Genomic DNA, 18,882 nt, shown 5'->3' with positions numbered 1-18,882 from the left:
CAATGGGAACACTGCGTCAGTGATATGCCATGGTATTCACCGCAAAGGAGTAGGTATGAAGGAATTTCATAATCTTTTCTATGATAATCAGATCTTTCTTTTCATATCCTTTTCTAAGACGATCTGTGGTCAGTAGGGGTGGCTGCCTTACACAGATGATGGTGTATTTAATTATGGCAAAGCACACGAGGGCTATCTGCCTAAAGGGAGGGATGCCTTTCGTGGAGGACTTTCTAAGGGAAACTGGCTCGTATACACGTTACACATGGGGAAAACCACGAAAACGCCCATGCAGCCAGCCCGTTCGCGGGATTCGAACCTCAGACCGAACTACCAGTGTTCAACGTCTTTGCCGCTGGTGGTCCCCTTACACAGATGAAATTCGATACTAATTTTTAACTTCCTTCTATACGTACAAGGAAGTAGGGGAATAAAGGAAATATTACAATATTGCATTGTTATTGTTATAGTATTTTCTGCTACTACTTAGTAATGTAAAGATGCTACTAGGTGTGCACTACATTCACATTCAAAGATTTTTTAAGTTCTTAAAATTACAGTGTAAAGCAACATACATTTTATGTCAGCATATTTCTGTCGTCCATCACCTCAAAACATTGCCATTGAATTGTAAATGCTGTGGATTGTTAAGTACAACAACATATTTCAAGTACTCCAGAATGTAAAATCAAGGAATTTCAGACAAGATCAGTAACGTTTGGGTTTTTGATAATATCACTAGAAGACAAAATATTTTCCAGCGGCAGTTCATTAGCATTTTTTTATTGCTAGCTATAATCTATACGTTAAAGATAGCGAAAAAGTACAATGTTTTTTTCCGATTCTTATACATTAGAAAATTTTGAGAGTGAGACAGAACTTTGGCACAGTTTTTGATATAGCAAGTAAAGATTGAAAATATGAAAGATCTAACAATGGAAGACTTCCTTAAAAGGAGCGAAAAAGATATTTTCTTCCTCAAACAAAGTATGTTCTTATTTTCTTGTCTGAACCGTGTGTAAGATTTAGTCCTCTTGGTTAACATACACTGCTACTACACCTACTTCAAAGTCTGTTAGCGAATGATCGCTAAGACTAGAAGATTAATACAACAAGGGAAAGGTGTAAAAGACCCTTCTATTGAACTCAATATTTACAGACGGCATGGTCTTACATTCTTACACTTTCACCGTCCACTTGTGGTGAGGAACTTAAAGATAATGGTATCAAACTAAATTTAAGATATAAGCTAGTAGTTCAAAACTGCACCAATTAATTTACAACTAGAAGATTGACTCAGAAATCTACAGCGGCGTGATATTTAATTTCAGTGGCAAGAATGGCAAGGCCGATTTTCAGAATTCAAATAGCTGGCAGAAATAACAGGATGCGCACTCAACAGCGAAAACCACCGGTCTGACTAACCTTTTCGCTACTTCAGTTTAAATACATTCTCGTTCACCCTAAACTCATTTAAAACCTGGCGACGAAACGCAAAGGCAACAAGGTATGACAGAAAAGACTAAAAAATTAATATAAACCTTATACATGTACCATAGGCTTTGAACAGAATAAAAATCTGGTTGCACTCAACGGTAACTGATGATAATATGGATGACTGTTTATACATTGAGCATAGTATATCGAAAGCAATTTCAAGAAAAATAAAACGAAATTGGTAGGAAGTCTTAAGGCGATTTCCACTACAAGGCGCCATTACAAGGGCCGAAACTGGTTGCCATTTCATTATGGAAGCATCTAATAGGTGGCCACCGTTGCCTCCTTTGAAGGGACGGAAAGTTATAACCATGCCTTCTCCGGGAGTTTCGAACCCGGGGCCCATAGCTATGGCAGTCAGGGTCATTAACTACTATACCGCCTGAGCGAAAGAGAATGAATAATAGATTATGCAAACATATTAATTAATAAAAAAGCTTCATTAATTTTCTTTTTAAAGCTACAAAAAATATTTGCAGAAATTAGCGTTAGTGAGCTCGGAAATCGAATTTCTTATGTACGTAACGTATTTCGTATGATATGATATGATATGAGGGACGCAGCCCACCCTCCTGGCAGACTTTACGTCGCCCTATGGCCTTTTTGCGGGCTGCGCCAGAGCAAGCCAGAAACAGCACATTCAACAGACATAAAGAACATAATAAAAAACAAAATTCAGATTAAAATCCCCTACTGCAAGCTTATTATGGTTAATCTTCTCCATCATTTTCCTGGCAAATTTTATCAATCTTTTAACATCCTTTAAAATATCATATATATTAAAAACATTTTTCTTAAACTCGTTCCTGATTATCAGTAAAATATTGACATGTTTCCACATAATGCTGCCCGGTTCTTTACAGATATCACAAAGGTCAGAGACTCTTGTAATTTAAACCTTTTAACTCGGCGGAAGTCGCACCAAGAAAAGTTACTAGAGTGGGCGCGTGGGGTATCACATACCCCAATATTTAAAATACGATAAAAAATAGTTTTATTTAGTTTTAAAGCTGTTTTTCTTGTATATATTATAAATACGTGAATAATAATTGGGTTTCAAACAATTAATTTCCAAAATAATCTTAGAGTTAAAATTAAGATAAAAGAAAATAATAAAAAAATAAACATCATGCCTCTTGGCGCGAAGGCAAAAAATTTATAACATCTTTCATACTTAGTTGTTTCGAATTTCATGTATTCGTTTTAATTCTTCGTCGAATCTTCTGCTTTTGTTTTGCATGCAGTACGTCAATTTCTTGGTAAAGTATTAATCTCTGATCTTTGTTCAATACGTTTTCTTCATTAATTGTAATGCTAAGTCCTTCAAAGACAGACTTCTGTTTCTGGGTGGTGGATTAGCAGTTGAATGTATTATAATTCAAGTATTTATTACAGCAACATTCTGTGCAGAAAAGAAAATTACCATTGGCCACCTCCTTGTTATTCTGGCAATTGAATAATTGGCTGACATTTTCATCCCCCATATCCCTGCTCCTTTAGTCATATTATAAAAACATATAATTCCTAGCGTTATATTTTCTCCAATAGTATCATCTGTAGTATGATCGTTATATAATGTTGAAAGCATAAGAACAGTTTTCCCTTTTTTTAGGAACATTAGGAATTAATGTTTTATCTTTTTCGAAACCAAAACAGTGTAGAAAATATTCCCAGTTTCGTCTTCAGTTTTCGAAATGCAATCTTCATCGCTTTCAAATATTTCTAATAAATCTCACAGGCGTTGCATCTCCAATTCACAGGGAATCATTCTCTTTACCATAATGCGGTTAGAAATTTTTAAGAATTTAATGTCAAGTACTTTAAAATCATTTGCGAATATTTACTGTTACACTCTAGAAATATTTACTGTTACACTCTAGAAATAAATTTCTGAACTAAATATTCAGTCAGAAAAACACTTACGCGGATAGGCGCGTGGGGTGTTTCATACCCCAGTTCCAACAAAATATCGATAAATCTTTTTCTGAAACACACAGGCAAAGAAAAAGCGGTTCTGAAAGTCAACCACAACTAGAAACTCAGCTACTGAATGCAGCCAAAGAATTACAAATTCTTTGATGCAGCACAGAATTTAAGTTTCACAAGTCAGGAATATTCCACTTTTATGTAAGGGTGGGTTATGATACACCCCACGCGTTTTCCCGTGGGTTAAAATAGAAAGGAAAACGGCTATGACCTGTAATGATTTGGTTAACGTGAATGTCTGAATAACATAAATCATTTTTAAGTTTAAAAAATTTCATATAACCTTTATTTTGATCAGATCTTTTCCCCTCCTCACTCCATTTATCATAAATAAAATTTTTCATAATAGTCACAGCTTTCCTTGTTGATCCCTGTGCATCAATATCACGAGCATTAACATCGGTAATTGCTTCCTTGGCCAGTGCGTCCGCCCTCTCTTTCCCAAAACGTCCAACGTGTGCCTTCACCCAATTAAACATAATATTTTGATCTTCTCTCAAGTCTTTATATCATTGTCTAATATCTACTATTAAAGATATTAGACTTTATATAATTGTCTAATATCTACGTATTTCGTATAGATAAATAAATATCTTAGTTTGCAGGTCGTTTTCCTTTGTTGTAAATGGCATGTGTTTCAATGTTAAAAATCACCAGGGCCGTTCCTAGCGAGGGTAGAGCGCATAAATTCATTGTAAGACGATCAAGAGAGACGGATCAACGCGTAAATTTATTGTAAGTACTTGTGATATTGTAAATACTTTATATACAATTTGTCCTATATAAGTACTTGGTGAGTATAAAATACAAATTTTATTAACCATTGAGTTTTTTTTTTATTTTTTTTATTTATTTTTTAAATTTGGGGGCAGCAATCTTAAGAAAGCACGCAGGTAGCCAATGGCCTAGGAACGGCCCTGAAGATCAAATTAAGTATCTGAGATCATGAGATCATGCAGAATTTTTTTTTTTTTTTTTTTTTAATCAAAGCATGAATTAACCGCCTCTCCCCTCCCATGGGGAAAAAAACCGAGCTTTATAGTTTTCAAAAACTGAAAAATATAGTCTACAGCTAAGAATTTGTTGCAGGATATGATGGAATAATTTAATCAATAATTGCTAGAAAAGTGGGAGATAAAATAATTCTGATCAAGTTTTTAATGCATGTAATTGTTCTAAAGTTTATGCAAGCATGTGCGTACACGCACGCACGCACACCCACAAACACACATAAATAAGCTATCTTAATTTTCAAACTTAATTAACAGGGATAAACAAAAAAATTAAAACTTAAACTTCCAACCACTCTTTTGAATTTCATACTGTAATTGCCATACAGCAATGAGTAAAGGGAAAATTCAGGCATTGCTATTTGAAGTACTTCAACATATAATGAACATGATATTTTTGACATATAGCAAAGATACAAGATAAATACTTCAGATTTCAAGAACAAAGAAAAATGTAACTACTATAGACTCGGGAAAATAAACAGATTTAAATTTATGGGAAAAAAATTAGAATAACATAGCACATTCAGCATATATTTACCGAATTCATATGAGCTTTTCTAACATTATTATGAAAAGAAAACCATTTCCAAGCCTGAAATAAAATTAAAATATTAACAAAAATGAGTAATAGCAGTATAGCATTAAAATCATTGTATTATGATATTCAAAAACGCATAATAATTATGACAATTTTTAAAAATGATAGAAAATTTTACTGTCAATATATCGGATTTATTCATTTTAATAAATTAAAACGTTCCAGGATAATATTCATAAATATAATTATATATAAATATAATTATAAATATCGTATTTATAATTCTGACGTGGCTCCACATTTTTTGGTGCTCTAGGTCAGTGGTCTCAAATTGCATGCGGGCTGAATGGGATTGGGATTATTCAATTATGGCAAAGCACACGAGGGCTATCTCGCCTAAAGGGAGGGATGCCTTCGTGGAAGACTCTAAGGAAAACTGGCTCGTATACACGTTACACATGGGAAAAACCACGAAAACGCCCATGCAGCCAGCCCGTTCGCGGGATTCAAACCTCGGGCCAAACTACCAGTGTTCAGCGTCTTTACCGCTCGGCCGCTGGTGTGTCCCGCGGGCTGAATGAACAATGTAAAAAGTAGCTGAGGGAAAAGAATTTTTTTTCACAAAATGAAAATTTATTATTAACAAAATAAAGAATGTAATAAATAAAAATATAATATTAATAATACTTTGTAATAAAAATAAAGAATACTTTAAATTTGGCTGAAGTAATATTTGTACAAGCATATGAAAATAATAATCGTAGCAATAATGCAAATAAAAAAAATTATATTTATTTTCTATTTGAGATCAAAAGTTTGGTATCCGCAAAACACTTTTGTTGGTAACCATTTGTAATCCAAACATACTGATAGCTAAATATTAAATTTTGGACTTATTTACGTTTATTTCCAACAATTCTAAAGTGGTTAGTTAACTATTAAATAACTTAACTTTAAATTAAACAAAAAAAATTTTAAAAACAGTTTTCAGAGAAAATTTTCCAATCGGGACAAAACTTCAGAATAGATAGTGACAACCTAGTCTCTCTGTTACTATTAAATTTTTCTTTGGCACATAAATAAAAACACATACGCTGGTATTTAAATACACTTCTTTATTTCTTCAGCTCAACACTGGACGGCGTTTCGATTCTGATAAAGATTGTTAGCTTTGCAGAAAAATTAGCAGAAATTACCTTGATCTGAGATTATAGATGCTCATCGGTCAATCGCATTATTTCCTTATTAATTTTCAACTGTGAAAAGCAGTTCACATTTAAATGCATTCCCAAACAAAGCGATTCTTCTCAAACAGCGATTATTCTCAAAAATTCGCGATTGAGCGTATTTATTTTTTGATAAATACGAATAAAAGTTAATTAAATTTGTATCTTCATATCTGTGAATAAGATTTATATCATACTGTAAATTGATTAGCTCCGTTTATATATTTTATGGGGAGGGGGGAAGGTATTTACGTTCGTTTTTACTTCCTTGTACTAAGTAAAAAGGAAGTATTGTAATCGCGAAAAGTTTCACGCAGCATATTTCAACGAAAATATCCATTTTGTTCGCTATCGAATGCAATTTAACGATGTTTTTGCGTGATATCTGTACGTAAGGACAGAATAAAAGACTCTTTTCCTCCAAAAAAATTATAAAACTGCTTTAAAATGAATTCTGAAGAGAATTTTTCGTGGCGTCTGTACGAACGTATGTACGGACGTACGTCTCAAAAACGAGTAGACTCAGAACGTTGAAATTTTGTATATAGGACTGCTATAACATGTAGATGTGCACCTCGTATTATGCTTGCAATCGGCCGCACCAAACGTATATAAATATATATATCCACTCTGTTTCCCGGTTCGGTGATCTCAGTTTCTTTACTCTTATATGTTTGTAAATTGTACATTTTTTGCTTTAAAAATGATTAAATTATGTTGTTCTTATCTTCCGGTTACGGTTTTTCTGCCTTTAGTAAATCTGTATTCAATATTTTCAGAATTATCAATAATTTTAAAGCTGTTTAGGTGCCGCTAAGCCTAATATTTTTTTTTAAGGCTGCCATTGCTTGTTTACATTTGAAATTGCAGAATAGTGGATTTGTTGCCAATTTAGAGAAACTTAGCTTCGCAACAACAAAGATAACGCCTTCATTTATTATTGCGAATTAAATCATGCTTAATCCTTTATGGAATTTTTTCGAGGAGATAAGTGTTTAAGATTTGCTTCGTAATTTTTAATACAGATATTTTGAGCTTTTATGTATTTTTGCCTTGTCGTGAAGTGAGAACTGAATTAATTGAATGAGAAATACTCAATCGTCTGTGAAAAACTGTTTCTTTTTTGTTTTGTTTGCTGAATTTCTTTTATACATCGTCCTAGCTTTATTGTAGTATTTGAATAGAACATGTGGCAACGATTAGATAATTCTTTAAATGATATAAATTTTGTGCATTCTGAGTTATAATATAATATATTGGTAAAGGCCGTTAATGGTTGATTGCCTCTTACTAAGTGATAAGACATAGACATAGTTATAATATGAACGAAATATAATACTGTTAAATGAACCTAGCGCCAGAGTGTCGCTATGGTAAACAAATAGAGTGACTTTTAAAGAATGAATTTATTCTATTGTGGTTTATGCGCTGTCGGCGAAATCGATTTAATTCAATCCAATAAGTTTAAATGAAATGCAAGAAAAAATGCGTATAATTTAATATTCCGTACAAGGAAGTCATGTGGTGTACACATCAGATTTTTTAATTATAATGGAAATAATATGAATTCGGAACTCCAAATAACTAAAATCTTGAAAACTTTGCAACAAATGTATAGCTGAGTTGTATTCACGGATCGGCAGTTTAAGACCACTGCTGTAGGTAATTAAAACAATTGGACAAACTGTAAATTAAACAATATAAAGCAAAACGTACTTATATTCAAGTGGCATTTGTTATGAATAACCAACTGGCACCCTAAATGACTGCCTATATCGCCTGTGCTTGGAGACAATCCCGCACGTATTACTTGTCTACGCACTGACACAGAATCCGCATTATTAATAGATAATTACGTTAAAATTCATTGGTTTCAATACGTTTTGTAGTATTTTAAACTGCTATAAAAAATTACGCAATATGAAAACACGCAAAATGTAAAACAGCAAAACATCAAATTTATAAAAATAGTATAAACAATTAAATTTTTATAAACTATAATAAAATTCGGTATGATCATGAAGCAAAATATCATTTTGTTAAATTAATAAGCCCATGTAAAGAGCATTGCAAATTATGCCTTATTATTTTAAATTATGTAATTAATATCTGCTCAAAAATTATTTTTCCTTCTGATATTACGTACTAACTAGTAAATTATTTTCCTCAACTCCTGCAACTTCAAGTTGAAGCACATCTAATTAAAGCAGAAGCTTTAGGAGTGAAAGTGAAGATTCAGTACAGCCGCAATAGAAAGAATGTTCGGACAAATAAGTTAGTACATAATGTTTACAAACAAATTCGAAAAAAAAAAAAAAAAAAAGAAAAAAAAAAAAAAAAAAAAAAAATCTGAAATGTTTCTGATTTTAAATTACGTCCAAAGGGGCGTTTTTTAACATTTTGTGTGTTACCTTTCTTTATTAAATATCATGTTCCTCGCACTTAAACCATAAGATCCAGTGCAACAGCAATATCGCAAAATAGTTTTAAAACGAGCATATCTTTAAAATTTCCGATACAGAGACTCACGCGCTGGAGATAAAAATGTTTTTTCTGCACAACGTTGCCATTGCTCGCTTTGGAATCCTTGAGTTTGTTAATCAAAAATTCGTCAAAGTTTTAAAAAATAGGAAATCGATCATAAAACAAATTTCAAATTTCAAATTTGGTCTTCCACATGCTCATATTCTTTGGAGGATTACGTTATTCAAAATTCGATGACTCTATGTACCGTTATTTTATGACAATGTGAGAAATATACATACATTTACGCAGATTTTCATTATTTAATTTCTTCAAATATAATGCAGGACTCTAACATTTTATGGCAACAGTTTGAAAAGTGAACCGACATTTATCCGTCCGACGCAAAATGCCAAAACGAAACTAATAGTCCTTCGGGATTCAAATCCCTTTGGACTAAAAAAAAAGCTTTAACAAAATTTTTAATAAATAGTATAGTAGTTAAAAATCCTCACAGCATAATATAAGACCTTAATCATAGCAATCACTATTATAGCTTCTTTCCAAAGAAGGGTTGTCTGAAAATTTGGGGTAACTGATTTAGAATTACTTTACAGATGGGAAATTTTATGAAAAATCCTTGAATTTAACCAACTTAACGTCTATACCAAATGTGGGATAAAACTACTAGTGCTCTATGACACCTAACCAACAAGCCATGAATAATAATAAAAGATATATTTTATCATTTTTCCTAGATATTCATTCTACATAGCAATCAATAATTGAAGATGGGATACCGACTTTATTCTCAACTGAAAATTTTTACATACTGACTGAATACATGACATTATGTTAAACATGTGAGAATGAATGTTTATTCTGAGACAATTCATACTAAAAAATACAAATTACTGGTAATCAGGCTGACGCCAAAGCTAGCATGGCCACAATGGATGGCAAAATTTTAAAAATTTTAGGAGGTACTGAATGGCAGTGCGTTAGAGACCGAACTTTCGACCTGGAAATTCCGTACAAAGTTTAGATGAAACGGGCTCTAAAAGGGACTCATCAGTGGCGGCGCAGACCCCACAGTCCCTGCCCGGCTTTATACACAGGGCTAAAGAAAGAGCTAAAAAAAGCCCTGCTTTATACATAGCCTCGGCGAGGTAAAAAAGAAGTTTAATACGAAGAAAATACACTAAGTCACCTTTGCCTCGGGGCACCACTCCCTCAGCAGCGGATACATTCGTGACAGGAGCTTCACCTTACTCTGTCAGTCCCCGTCACTGGGACTATGAGGGCTAAACCCCCATCGAAGAGACCCACTTAAATCTACATATTAGCTTCACCACAGCCGGAGGAACAGACACAACAGTACCAGTACGGTCCCTGCCAAGCCTGAACCAACCTAAGTACAATACTCGGGTTCTAGTCCTGTGAAGATTGTTTGTATGCCCCCGTGGTTGAGACTGCCTAGGTACAGATCCTAACCAGTACTTCCCAGGAATTCTCCTGACTCAACCCCCGTGGGGGGGGTACTGAATGGCAGAAATTAGGAGCCCAAATATTAAAAATTTCTGGCAGTTTGGGTATAAAGAAGGTTTAGAGATCAGAATCAGATATAGCCACCATGGGCAGTCAATAACTGCTGTTACATAGGCATAGGATGAATTGTAGATGAAAACCTGGAATACTGCAGTGTAAAACGTTCCATTTTTTTTCCTAGAGTCCTTTTGTTGTAAACAATGATGATTAACCATGAACCAAATGTATTCATTTGGTGAACGATCTGGTGAATATATTGATCAAGACAGAAGTGGAACATGTTGTCTATAAAAGAATGCCTTATATTAATGCAATGTATAGTCATGCCTTGTCTTACTAGTAGGTGCTCTGTGGAGGCCCTTAGTAAAGGGTTATTGGCTAGTCAGAATAGCAGTTAGACATACTACATCTTAAAAGAATAACAGAACAGAACCCAATAAGCATTAACTCTAGTAGACATAACTATTGTGATGCTGCATCCAAAATCAAAATTCATTTGGAAAAGTGATGTCACGCTATTCATGAGTCATGTGCATTATTTCACTGCAGATGCTTATGTTGTGCTCAAAGGTAATAAAGAAGTGATTGCCTGGCAAACAATTCATGAGATTGCTGATGGTGTTGCACCATTACATGCAGATATTTGTTTCACTGACAGACAGCATAATTTCTAAGTTCATCTATGTGATGTGATCCATACAAGTTATAAATAAAATATGTCTGTCCTCTCAGGCATTGGGACATTGGAAGCGATATCATAATTTAAGTCAAGTAAATTTTCTATACAAACAAGCAATCAGGAAATACAATTATCGGATGAGAAACCGCTATGATATGCATATGTGTTGCATGAACAATCATTTACATGTTATGCTAATTTCAGCTCAAAGACTATAATTAATAGTACATATATTAAAAATCAATAAATACTTTTTGTATTTTCAGAGCAGCATCATTTTCAGAAAGACTGATTTTCAGACTTTTTCTATATTCCTGTAATCTACCACTTTCTTTAATTTCATGCAACTTTTGAGCTTCTAAAAACGCTTGTCTTCCTTGGTAAGCTAATACATGTGACTGAATAATTGATGCTGATTTCTTTATAGCTGTTACTTTATCTTCCCCTTGCTGAAAAACAAAATATATATTCTTGACGAACACAATAATTTCAAACATTTTTTTATATTTATTCACTGCACAAATAAAAATTAATTAATAGAAACTTACTTCATCTAAATTGTTATGAGTTAATGATAGAAGCCTAAAATATTCTTGCATGAGGTCTAATTTTTCTTGTTCTTTACATGTCTTTTCATGAAAGTATGCAGGGATCTTTATATCCATATCACTCTGAAAATTACAGGAGCCTCTGGCGTCTTCATTAAATAATATTTCAATTAAACTATTTTATACAAGATTTAGAATAGAAAAGCAATTTATTCAACATATAGTTAAGTTATGAATAATTTTATAGAAATAAAGGAATACTTACAGGTATCATCTTTAATTCTAATAGTAGAGCATCAAAGAAATGAAATTCAGTATATTCTAATGCAACTAGTTCTTGTTTTAACTCTAAAACATGTCCGATGCAGTTGTCCACTAATGAACGCAGTAAATACCTTTTCTGAGGCTGCAAAATGGTTTCATAACAATCTGTAAGAGCATTAGTCACCTTTATATAACTCAGATACAGCCGCCCAATTTTTTGAACTATAAACTGGTGTTCCTGTAAAAGAAAAAAGATTCAATTTGAAATTTAAAGATGGCTAGAAAAATAGCAAAATTTTTCAGAATAATAGCAAGATAAAATTCCGCTTTTACATTTTATGAAGAAAGAACGAATATATTTATGATACATTTATAAGCTACATTCCCCCCCAAGAGATTATGCTTCTGCAAATTTGAGAAGATAAACATTGTAATCGTACATTAAACATCGTACATTAATCTGAAGAAAAAAAAGTATTAAATGTAAGAACCGAAAAAATAATAGTTTGTGGCCTTTTGGTCATTTTCTCCATAAGTTTAAACAAGATCAGGAAATACTGCATAAAATGAATTTCTGTAGTTGTATAGTCATCTATGCAAAGACTAAACCTTAAAGGTACCAAATAGGCATCTGAAATATGAAAGATATAATGATCTCATTAGAAACACAAGTAAGCTTCTTTTCTGTTTTCAAAATTAAATTATTCCCACATATCAGAATTTATTAACACATAAATAATATTGTTTTAAATTATAGTTATTAAATATTATCAAAACATATGACTATCTCGCTAAACTGTTGAGATACTGCCAAGATGGCGACGATTTTAGCGACTAATTTTTGTAGCCAAATTTGGTAACTAGGTGGCGACCTTTGAGTCCGCTCCCTGTATAACTGTAACGGCTATTCTAATTGAATAACTCTAATTGATTTCTATATGTAACTGTTACTGTATCTGGCCTTCATATGCCTTTCAGTAATTTTGAGAAGTTCTCGGCGGCCAGGGCAAAATTAGATAAGACCGAAGAGAGAATCAGCCCTCAATTCTTCTCAGTTGTTAGTTCAGAGTCGACTTCGGAATACTGAGATATTCTCCATATTAGCTTCGCTCTTTAGATGCGCTTTGCATTGCGTTGTGTTTAACATTCTTAGTAGTTTGAAATGTAACTACCGATTCTATTCTGCGATACTCAGAAGAGCTGTACCAATATTTTTGTGGAAAGTTCTAGAAAGTTTTTTTTTCTTAGTCCAAAGGGATTTGAATCCCGAAGGACTATTAGTTTCGTTTTTGTATTTTGCGTCGGACTCATAAATGTCGGTTCACTTTTCAAACTGTTGCCACAAAATGTTAGAGTCCTGCATTATATTTGAAGAAATTAAATAATGAAAAATCTGCATAAATGTATGTATATTTCTCGTATTGTGATAAAACAACGGTACATAGAGTCATCGAATTTTGAATAACGTAATCCTCCAACGAATATGAGCATGTGGAAGACCAAATTTGAAATTTGAAATTTGTTTTATGATCGATTTCCTATTTTTTAAAACTTTGACGAATTTTTGATTAACAAACTCAAGGATTTCAAAGCGAGCAATGGCAACGTTGTGCAGAAAAAACATTTTTATCTCCAGCGCGTGAGTCTCTGTATCGGAAATTCTAAAGATATGCTCGTTTTAAAACTATTTTGCGATATTGCTGTTGCACTGGATCTTATGGTTTAAGTGCGAGGAACATGATATTTAATAAAGAAAGGTAACACACAAAATGTTAAAAAACGCCCCTTTGGACGTAATTTAAAATCTGAAACATTTCAGATTTTTTTTATTCATTTTCTTTCTTTTTCTTTTTTTTTCGTTTTGGTACAATAAATTTTATCATGCTCCCATCGGTTCTGTGTGCATTCAATTCACCATGAAACTCTACGTACGAACAATTTTTGGTGTCAGGAGTGCGGCTGAACGCCGGTGACAAAAGAGATGGATGAGCAACTGAGACAGCTGGCGACAACTGAGACAACTGAGCCTTTACTGCATTCAGAGAAGAGATGAAAGCAGGCCAAGAACCTGTTACAGAAGAGATGAAAGCAGGTCAAAAAGAGATGGAAGAAGCTGTCAAATCATTTCAAGAAAAGATTAAAGTAGGTCAAGAGGAAATGAAAAGAGAAACTATTGCCATAATAGGGGGAAAAAAATGAAGCTATGGAAGGCAGAATAGACACGGTTGAAAACAAAGTTGGTGAAACTGAAGAAAGCGTTTCTGGTGCCGAACAATAAATTGAAGAAAGAGTTTCTGCTGTTGAACAACTAATCAGACAATGAATTTCTTCTGTGAAACAACAAACAGAAGAGAGAGTGTCTGCTGTCGGACAACAAATCTATTATAGAATTTCTGCTGTTGGCTTGATAGATTTATAAGGCATTTCTCCCTCCTTCCTAGCGTGCCTTTGTGGTGTAGTGGTTCTGCACGCTGGGCCGGTATTCCAGAGGTCCGTGGTTCGATTCCCGGCGAAGGTGTTGCTACTTTTTCTATCTCCTGCTTCCGAAAAAATTCTAATGTCTCTACAGTGGCACCCGAATTAAAAGGGTGTTGGATGAAGTTTTTCCACACCCAGGATTTGGCGATTGGGTCCCCCAAAAAACCCAGTCGCCCTTTAAAAAGAGGAGTATATAAGGTATTTCTCCCACTTTCCTAGCGTGCCTTCGTGGTGTAGTGGTCAGCACACTGAGCTGGTATTTCAGAGGTTCGTTGTTTGATTCCCGGCGAAGGCGTTGCTAATTTTTTATCTCTCTGGCTTCCAAAAATCCTATGGCGGTATTAATAGACTCTTCATCGTGGGTCATACAAATGGTGTTCCTTGCAATGTCACCATCAATAGAGAAGCCAATTTAACCATCATACTGTTACGAATTTGGCATTTAAATAATCAACATTAGTTGAATTGTAAATTAAAATGGTTTTATTTCCCGCGCAGTGCAGCGCGTGACGAATATTAAAAGAAAGCTAAGCCGGAAAATTGAAAACACAAGAGCGCGTGCATGTAACATTTAATAAATATCTCCTTTTGATTTCGAGAAAGTACTAGAAAATTCTCGCGCGCGATTTTAAAATCTTATAAAAAGAGGAAAATCTCTCAGTTCGTTGTAGTTATTTAGTTTGTTGTTGTTTAGAAAGCTGCTCTTGTTGACTGTAGCGAATTCGCGGATTAGCTTTCTGTAGCTGTTTTGAATTAAGTTCTATTGAACGTTTGAGTAGTTAAAAGATAACTACTGTGGGATATTGTAATACTGCACGATAATTTGAGGAAATTTAAGCATATTTGTTGTGATAATAATAAAATTATGTTCATTTTTCATCGGACTTGTGCATTCATTTCGTGACGAACCCGTACGCACGCAACAATACAAAAAGATTTGTCACGAAAATTGGAAGATCAGCTTATCTGGACGCCTCCCTCTTCTATTCTCCAGACTGTGTTCGTTTATAGATTAGACATCAATGGAAAACTGAACTTAATATCATATTTGGGAGTGCCGTCTACCATCATATGACATATGTAGCAAATATTACAGACCTTTGCATACTCAGGTTATACATTTTAAGGAAATACAATTGTTTCTTGGACTTCAAACATAACGAACTGCATTCAGCGTCCGAAGATATAACCCTATTCGGAATTAAAAATGAAGGAGTAAATAGGTCCAATAAATAACAGCCCAAGACGACATCACAGTACCAGTAACCGAATTTTTACTACCTGGACCTATAACTCAAAACAGAAATTTCCAGAGCGGCATAATGGAATATCGTAAGAACTACTAGGCCTCGAGAGAAGTATCAGTAGCCTCGTTACTCGTCGACTTATCGAAGACCATAATCCCAGTGAGAGTCACCAACGTAAATGATAAGGCGAAAGTCATGAGGAAAGACGAAGTGGTTGCAGAATGTACTCTAGCGACCTATATTAAACGACTCAATAGTCCACCAGTCTCTGTATCTTCGGACAGCCTAACATCGGAGTTATATAGCAGAATGCAAACTAAGCGATAAAGAGAAGAATGCTGCCGAATCTATCATTCAAGATGTTTTCTCCAGCATAGCTTCTGACATAGGTTAAACCAGTTTGGCTCAGCACAAAATTGATACGGGAGATCATCTATCAATACAGCAACATCTCAGACGTCTACCGATTGTTAAACAAGAAAAGGTAGGAAAACTTCTAAAGGACGTGCAAGTAAGCTGAGCCTTCCGTAAGTCCCTGGGCCTCTCTCGACTGGTTCGACTAAATTTTGCAGTTTCAACGAGATTATGAACAAAGACACCTACCCTCTTGTTAAAATTAACGACATTCTGGGCACACTTCCTGAAAGTAAGAGTTCGAGCCTTGATTTAAAGAGTGGATATTGGAAGGTAGAGATACACCCCGGATGACTGAAAAAAGAAGGCATTTACTACCGAAGGATTTGGTAGTTCAAGGTGATGCCGTTTGAATTATGAAATGACCCAGAAACGTTCGAACGCCTTATGGAGATCGTGCTGAGAGGTCTTTTCTACGAAGCTTGTCTTATACATTTGAATGACATCATCATCGTTGGGAAAAGTTTTGAAATGCATTTAGAAAACATAAGGAAGATGCTTCAGAAATTGAAGGAAGCCAGTCTAAAATTAAGTCCTGCAGAATGATAATTGTTCAGACTGGAAGTGACTTATCTCTGACATGTCATCTCTACCGAAGGTGTGTGTGCAGATCCAGAAAATGTGTCGGGAGTTACAGTTTGGAGATACCCCGAAAATATCCATCAGCTGAGAAGTTTTCTGGAGCTTTGCCTATAGTATAAGAGACTTGTGGAGGATTTTCTTCCATCCAAGACCTCTTTCAAAAACTGACAGAGAGCAAACAAAATTTCTGGTGTACGGAGAATGTGAGGAAATATTTAACAAACTGAAAAAGGTTTCAATATCTGCGACAATTTCGTCGTATCCCCAGTTCAACAAATAATTTTTTTTTCAACACGAATGCGAGCAATGAGAGTGTCGTTGCTGTTTTGTTCCAATAAAAAAAGTCAAGTATGTGTTGTAGCATATTGGAGCAAGTGTAGCATTTTAAACCGGAATAGGAATTACTGTGTCACCAGAAAAGAGCTGGTCGCCATAGTTAAAGCCGTAGTCATTATCTCTACGACCGAAAATGCCTTCTCCGTACAGATTATGCATCGTTGACCTTTTAAATTTTAAGCTTTTAAATTTCAGGAATCCCGAAGGCCAAATATCTGGTCGCACGTCAAATTACAACTTAAACTTCGTCTGACCCAGACTCATTGAGTGTCAAAGAAGTCAGGAAAGACCAGTTGGAAGATGGCGACATTAAACCCATAACTGACTTAACGGAATATTCAAATAGAAAACCTCTTAAAACAATATTGGGCTCTCTGGGGCTCACTCCATATACGAAACGGATACTTTTACTGAAAGTTCGAATCAGATGATGGAAAGACATTCCGATGGCAGATGATATTTCCAATCCCATAAGACCACAACAGCCCCACAGAAGGCCACTTCTACAGAATGAAGGCTTTGCATAGAGTTCGAGAGCGCTTCCACTAGAGTAATGCAAAGACTGACGTAAAAAAAAATGCTGTCAATCATGCGATGCTTGTGCGGGTTGCAAAAGGCCGAAGAAACGCATTCTACAGCCGAGGGAAGATGTTATGTCACAATGCAAGATCACCTTTTTAACGCACCACTTCTGATATCCTGTGGGACCTTTGCTGCGATATGCTAATGGAAAAAAATACATCCGTGTTGTGATTGATTACTTCCTGACGTGAAGTGGCCTGAAGCGTATGCTATCCTTAACCAAGGATAGTCATAGTAGCAGAGAAAATGATGCAGCATTGGATTCTCAGGTTTAGAGTGCCTCTTTAGTTACATTCCCGATTAAGGAAGGAATTTTATCTCAGTTGTAATTAAAGAACTCTGCAAGCTACTCGGCATCGACAAAACCAAAACCACACCTTTACATCTTTAGTCAGATAGCATGGTAGAGAGGTTTAATCTAACCATGCTTAATAACCTCTTGATAATGGTTTCCAGAACCAACCACCCCGGGACCAGAAGTTATTGTGTTCTTACTGGACTATCGCAGTGCAGTCCACGAGACAACCGGCTTTCCCCATCCCAGATGCTGTTCAATCATGACCTACGTCTGCCTGGTGATCTGTTATTTGGTTGTCCTTCGGATGCGCCTTCATCGCCATTCAAGATCTCCAGGCACGATTTAAAGTGATGAGTTTAAGTTCCCAATTTTGATCGAAAGCGAGTTGACGATGGGTAAAATGAAGACCCAGTAAAATATTAGAACTACAGGACATCGATTCAACGAAGGTGACAAAGTGTGGTTATGGAATCCGGTTCCACAGAAAGTAATTTTCCCTAAACTACAGTCTCCTTGGCAGGGTCGTTACACAGACCTAAACATCGCAGTTCGGATTATCAATCAGGTATTGATTTAGTATTTGATTTGTTGTATGCTACTTATTGAAATCTCTGTTTTAGTATTGCACTGTAGTTGTAAGTATGGCTTTCTGTCCAGAGATTGTATTGCCCAGGACTTACAGTCCTTGGGAATAGGTAATGTTACGATGTTGTACATATGTAAATAATTTTAGTGAAATTATATGTGAAATTGTATTTTTTGTATAATGTAACATGAAATGCTTGAAAGAGATGAAACTCTGCTGGAAAAATAAGAATACAGTGGCAAGTCTATTTAACATTGAGTAAATGGCTGTCTCGCCAAATTGCAAAGATATCGCCAATATGGCGATAGTTTTGGCGACTTTTGGACACCCGCAGCGACGGGGGCGCTAGTGACGGGAACACCCGCAGCGCTAGTGACGAGGACTGACAAGGTGGATTTTGCGAGACTCATACCCTACTTCTCTGATGATATATACATTCACAAATTTACATGCCTTACATAGGATTTGAACAAAAGCCCAATAGCATGGAAATCAATCTATATGCATTAAACATTGCACTTTTTCTGGCTATACAGACTGACTGAATACTTCTACAAGAATAAACAATAGGCTGTTGGAATCAATGGATATGTCTGG

General features: G+C 35.0%; 1 protein-coding gene across 2 annotated transcripts in view; it reads right to left on the bottom strand.

The window, feature by feature from the left end:
- Positions 1–18,882, bottom strand: part of LOC118186397 (dynein regulatory complex subunit 11-like) — an 84,874-nt gene that overhangs the window by 58,337 nt on the left and 7,655 nt on the right. The window contains exons 4-7 of one of the 2 annotated variants that reach the window (XM_085812753.1): positions 11,764–12,000; positions 11,499–11,621; positions 11,202–11,399; positions 5,035–5,088 (exon numbers count right to left, since the gene is read on the bottom strand). In XM_085812753.1, the coding sequence (XP_085668879.1) occupies positions 5,035–5,088; positions 11,202–11,399; positions 11,499–11,621; positions 11,764–12,000 (612 nt within the window). Of the gene's footprint in view, positions 1–5,034; positions 5,089–11,201; positions 11,400–11,498; positions 11,648–11,763; positions 12,001–18,882 lie in introns of those variants that run through there. The other variant, XM_085812754.1, reaches the window with a different exon arrangement.

This window comes from Stegodyphus dumicola, chromosome 3 (assembly GCF_044657685.1).
Source record: "Stegodyphus dumicola isolate Sdum_Otavi_A_Nest chromosome 3, ASM4465768v1".
In the NCBI taxonomy this organism is placed as follows: domain Eukaryota; kingdom Metazoa; phylum Arthropoda; class Arachnida; order Araneae; family Eresidae; genus Stegodyphus; species Stegodyphus dumicola.
The sequence above is the reverse complement of the archived record's forward strand: the minus strand, read 5'-3'. Positions and strand labels throughout refer to the sequence as shown.